Raw genomic sequence first — 5,131 nt, 5'->3', positions numbered from 1 at the left:
GTCCTGCTTATGTTGTGTGTTTTTAGTTCATAGTAGTGCTCTCAGCATTTTATCTAGAATCTCTGAGATCTATCAGGACTCTAGGTGTGAACCACTGTCTCTTTCTGGATGGCATCAAATGCTGAGTTCAGAGGGGTTTTCCAGGCAGTTGGTGTTTGCCAGGATTCCAGAGCTCCCAGTTCACCTCACCTCTGTCATTTTGAGAGGCCTGTGTGACTGGCATCCTTCCCACTGTACCCACTTGGTGCTTGAGATTTGGAGGTTGCATCAGGAAATTTGTTCAGGAGAGGAGAACCAGGATTTACCCAAGGCCTCTCTGATTCCAATCCCTGAGGTTCCTACTGCACAGCAAACTTTCAAAGTGAAAAAGTCTTTCAGTCTTTGACAGGTAGAGAATCTCCCCAGGACTCCTCCACTTCCTGTGCACACAGATCCCCTCACAGCTGGGAGGCACACTCTGATTCAGGGGGTCCTGGGAGGGATGAGGGTCTGCACTTCTTTCATCCCCCAGGTGACATTCACTCCTGGGACTCAGTTCACAGTTTGAGGACCTAGGGGCAGGTCACCTTTGCCCTAAGGGCAGACACCTCTGGGGAAGAGTGAAGACAACATCACAAGACCAGGGAAATGAGGTGTGAGAATATGGCACAGGCTCCTCTGCCACCACAGCCCTTCCCATCCCTGTGCCTTCCCAGACCTCCTTGGTCTATTCCTGTCCCAGCCCTCTTCTCATTTCCTCCTCTTCACACCACAAGGTACCAGCGCCATTGTGAGTTTAAGTGGAAGCAAATCAGAGCTCTCTGGATGGGCTTCTTGGGCTTCAGGGAACACAGGTGTAAATATGTAAGTCCCCTGTTTAAATGACTAAGGGTGTGGCTAGGCTGAGAGTGAGGTACAGGCGGTTTCCTGTGAGACCCTCCCCAAAATGAAACCAGGAGTCCTGCTGGAGCTGAGCCAGTCCAGGGCGAGGTTCCTGGGAATGGGGCAGAGATCCCTGGACTCCTGGAAACCCTCCTTGGTTTAGAAAGATCTCAGTGGTGATCTGAGTAGACTCCATGCTCTTTATCCCCAGGCAGCTGGGGATGTCCAAACTTCCTGCTTTCCAATATGCTCCTGAAAGAACAAAGCATCACCAGTTTCGGACCTCAAAGGTCATTTTCCCCTCTTGCAATTTTGGAAGCCAAAACAAGACCAAGTGCCAAATGAGCAGCCAAGGAGACTTTTATTTTTGCCAAGAAGAGGGTAAGCAGAGATAAACTCCCAAGTGAACCCCCCCCCCCCCAAAAATGGGGTGGTGATTTTTTAAATTATTTTTTTTTAATGTAGGCATATGACAGCAGAATGCATTTGATTCATTGTACCCAAGTGCAGCACAACTTCTCCTTTCTCTGATTGTACACAATGTAGCGTCGCACCATATGTACAGTCATACATGTACCTTGGTTATTAATGTCCATCCACCATCTTTCCTGTCCCTATGTGCCCTCTTTCCCCTTTTCCCAATCAAAGTAGGGTAAAAGACATGAGTGGGCAGACCTCTGAAAGGGGAAATATTCATGTGGGTTATATTGATGAAATCTGAGGTGGTCTGGTGGTCACTCTGCCAGCAAATTCATCAGCCCCTGAAGAGGGACTCTGGCCTCCATCAGCCTGTCCTCTAGACAAGATTCGGGTGGGGAAGAAATTCAGTGAGACCACCAAGGCAGGCCAGGACCAGGCAGGTAACCATCGTGGTTTGCCTAACTCTTAAGTGTTTCAGAGCAGGAATCATCAGGGAAACTGGGGCCCTAGGAAGCCCCCTTCAAGCCCCAATTTTTGCCATCAAGTCTGAAAGATTTTAGGCAAGGTTCTCAAAGTAACAGTTATGGTTTTATTATAAGGGATAGAGAAGAGAAAAGGGACAGTCTCAAGGAAGAGAGATGGTTCTCTCAGATAGGAGTGAGACAACATGCCTTTCTGCCTTCCAGTTTTACTGGAAGTACCAGGGAAATTTCCACAGTTCTGCCCAAGTCCACCTTCTGACTTTTTACTGACAGCACAGGAAGTGCATGGACCTCCTCCAGAGATGGGGTGGTGCTCACTGAGGACATTGGGTCCCTGAATGTTCCTCAGTTTTCTGCCAACTTACTTGTTTTAGCACCCTTTCAAGACATCAGCAAATTATCTTTTTTGGTGATATTTTTGTTTGGTTGCCAGGGTAACTGAGTTGTGATAGCTTCTGTGATAAGGGAGGGTCCAGGCCACCTGTTAGGGAATGGCCTGAACTTGAAAAACTAGTTTGTCTCAGGGATGTGATTATGGATGGTGAGGTGTTAATACATCTGATCCCATCAACTTCTCTGACGGAGAGGAATTTGATTCTCCCAGAAGTCCTGTAATTTTGTAGACACTGGCCCCATGTGTTTGTGGGACACTTGAAGGGTTTATAGTCCAAGTTGCTAGGGCTTGGGGGCTATAAGTAAGAATTAGACACATAATTGACAAAATAGGAGAAAAACAAAGTATACAAACAATAGAATTTCATTCAAAGCATTTAGATGTGATTACATATCAACATCAGTATGAACATTATTACTTTAGAAGAACATATAAGGTATATGATAACTTATAATGGCACAAAATAAAATGTGATTAATATCCCCATTGTTAATTTAATGTTTTCCATTAAAGTCATTAATTATTATTATGTTTGTTTATATTGATCAATATATTAGTTAAATTAATTTTACTGACAAAAGTGTCACTAGAAATCTAATTATAGATGTCGATTACATTATACATCTATAGGTCAGCAGTGCTCTTGATTTTTTTCAGTCTGTATGGAGAGAAGCCATGCAGAGAAGCAGGGACAACCATGCTCACTTCTTCCTGAGGGAGAGCATCCCACACACTTTTCTCATGGCCCCCAGCACCTCTTTGTTTCTTAGGCTGTAGATGATGGGATTGAGCATGGGGGTGAGGATGGTGTAGAAGACTGCAAGGATCTTATCCTCTGCTGGGGAGCGGAGACTCCTGGGACGGAGGTAAGTGTAGACAAAAGGTGTGTAGTAAAATGTCACCACAGTTAAATGTGCTGAGCATGTGGTGAAGGCCTTTTTTCTTCCCTCTTTTGAGCGCATGTGGAAGACAGCAAAAAGGACCCGTCCATAGGAGGCATTGATGCCAAGGAAAGGAACAAGGAGAAACAGGCTTGTGCTCACAAACACCATGTACTCATAGACCCAGGTATCTACACAGGCCAGTGGCAACATGGCAGGCACATCACAGAAGAAATGATTGATGGCCCTGGACCTGCAATAAGGAAGATGAAGGGCATAGACAGTATGTGCCAGGGAGTTGATGGAGCCCAGTGTCCAGGACCCCAGGATCATCTTCCCACACAACCTCTTACTCATGCGGATGGGGTAGTGGAGGGGGTTGCAAATGGCCACAAAGCGGTCATAGGCCATGGAGGCCAGGATTAAACCTTCTGAGCCAGCCATGGTCAGGAAGAAGAAGCTTTGCACACCACAGCCCAGGAAGGAGATGCTCTTCTGGCCAGAGAGGAAGTTGATGGCCATCTTGGGGACCGTGGAGGAAATGTACATCAGGTCCATGAGGGAGAGCTGGCTGAGGAGAAAGTACATGGGGGTGTGGAGCCGTGGGTCCAAGAAGATGAGGGCAGTCATTCCTGAGTTCCCCAAACAGGCGAGAACAAACACAAAGATGACCAGGAGCAAGAGAAGTAGGCCAGTTTGGTTTTGAGGAAACAACCCCAACAAAGTAAAATCATTTGATGTTTCATTCCATTTCTCCATGAAAATGCACTGCTTTAACTTTTTTTGTGAAATGAAAATAAAAACAAAAATTAAGCAATGAACATGACAAAATAAGAGGAGAATAAAAGAAATTATATTTACTACTGTTTGTTTAGAATGAATTGGTAATCCTAAAACATCACAGCTTTGCTCATTGGACTTTTAAATAAAAGTATCTGTGTAATTCAGATAACTAATGTGTAGTAGTAGCTCATTTTTTTGTATCTTTTTCCATTTTTAATTGGTACATTATACTTGTACATAATGATTGTATTTGTAGTAACATATTATATATGTAGATAATATAGCCATGTAATATGGCTGACATCACTCCCTAGTATTTCCCTCTTTTCTGTCTGCCTTTACCCCCCAATCCCTTTCCTCTTCTGATCTTCCTGTTGTTTTCATGGAATTCCTTTTCCTCTGGATTTTTTTTCTTCTCTGGCTTCCACATGGGAATGAAAACATGATTTTTAACTTCTCAGTTCTCCTCCTTTCACTTAACATAGTGGATTCCTGTTTCATCTATTTTCCTTCAATTGGCATAAGTTATTTATTCTTCCTAGCTAAATAAAAATACATCTTGTGTGTGTACCATATTTTCTTTGTTTTAAGAGAAGAGAGAGAGAGAGAGAGAGAGAGAGAGAGAGAGAGAGAGAGAGAGAGAGAGAGATTGATTTTTAATACTATTTTTTTAGTTTTCAGTGGACACAACATCTTTATTTTGTTTTTATGTGATGCTGAGGATCGAACCCAGCACCCCATGCATGCCAGGTGAGCATGCTACTGCTTGAGCCACATCCCCAGCTCCACCATATTTTTTTAAAATCATCCATCCATGGATGGACACCATCATTGGTTCTATAGCTTGCATATTGTGAATCATGCTGCCATAACCATGGGTATGCATGTATCACTATCATATGTTGAATTTAGTTCTTCCATTTAAATACTGAACAGTGCCAGGGCTGAGTCAAATGGGTCGTTCCATGTCTAGTCTTGAGAAATGTCAATACTGATTTTCATTATGGTTAACTAATTTATAATGTCAACAGTGTAAAAGTGTTTCTTTTCCTCCACATCTTCTCTAGGGTTTATTATTATTTGTATTCTTGATGACTGTCATTCAGAATGGTATGAGATAAATCTCAGAGTAGTTTTGACTTGCATTTTTCTATTGTTACTGATACAGACTAGAAAACACAGAGACAAAGACAGACACCTATTCTCATCTGATCCCTGACAAAGATGCCAAAAACACAGTGCAGAAAGGATAGTTTTTTTTTTCAAAAATTTGCAATAGGAAAACTGATTATTCATATGTATAAAAATGA

At 43.0% G+C, this 5,131-nt stretch overlaps 1 protein-coding gene across 1 annotated transcript; it reads right to left on the bottom strand.

The window, feature by feature from the left end:
• Positions 1 to 2,858: 2,858 nt before the first annotated feature.
• On the bottom strand, positions 2,859 to 3,797 carry LOC143641158 (olfactory receptor 2L13-like). Its single transcript, XM_077108529.1, has one exon. It carries the CDS (start codon positions 3,795 to 3,797, stop codon positions 2,859 to 2,861), a length of 939 nt encoding a protein of 312 aa, XP_076964644.1.
• Between the last annotated feature and the right edge of the window lie 1,334 nt (positions 3,798 to 5,131).

This window comes from Callospermophilus lateralis, unplaced genomic scaffold (assembly GCF_048772815.1).
Source record: "Callospermophilus lateralis isolate mCalLat2 unplaced genomic scaffold, mCalLat2.hap1 Scaffold_8674, whole genome shotgun sequence".
NCBI classification, from domain to species: domain Eukaryota; kingdom Metazoa; phylum Chordata; class Mammalia; order Rodentia; family Sciuridae; genus Callospermophilus; species Callospermophilus lateralis.
Note: the sequence above shows the minus strand (reverse complement) of the source record. Positions and strands in the feature narration are given on the sequence as shown.

What these genes read in the sequence shown, in the direction of transcription:
- LOC143641158 (XM_077108529.1), bottom strand. Translation starts at nt 3,797, where the DNA reads ATGGAGAAATGGAATGAAACATCAAATGATTTTACTTTGTTGGGGTTG.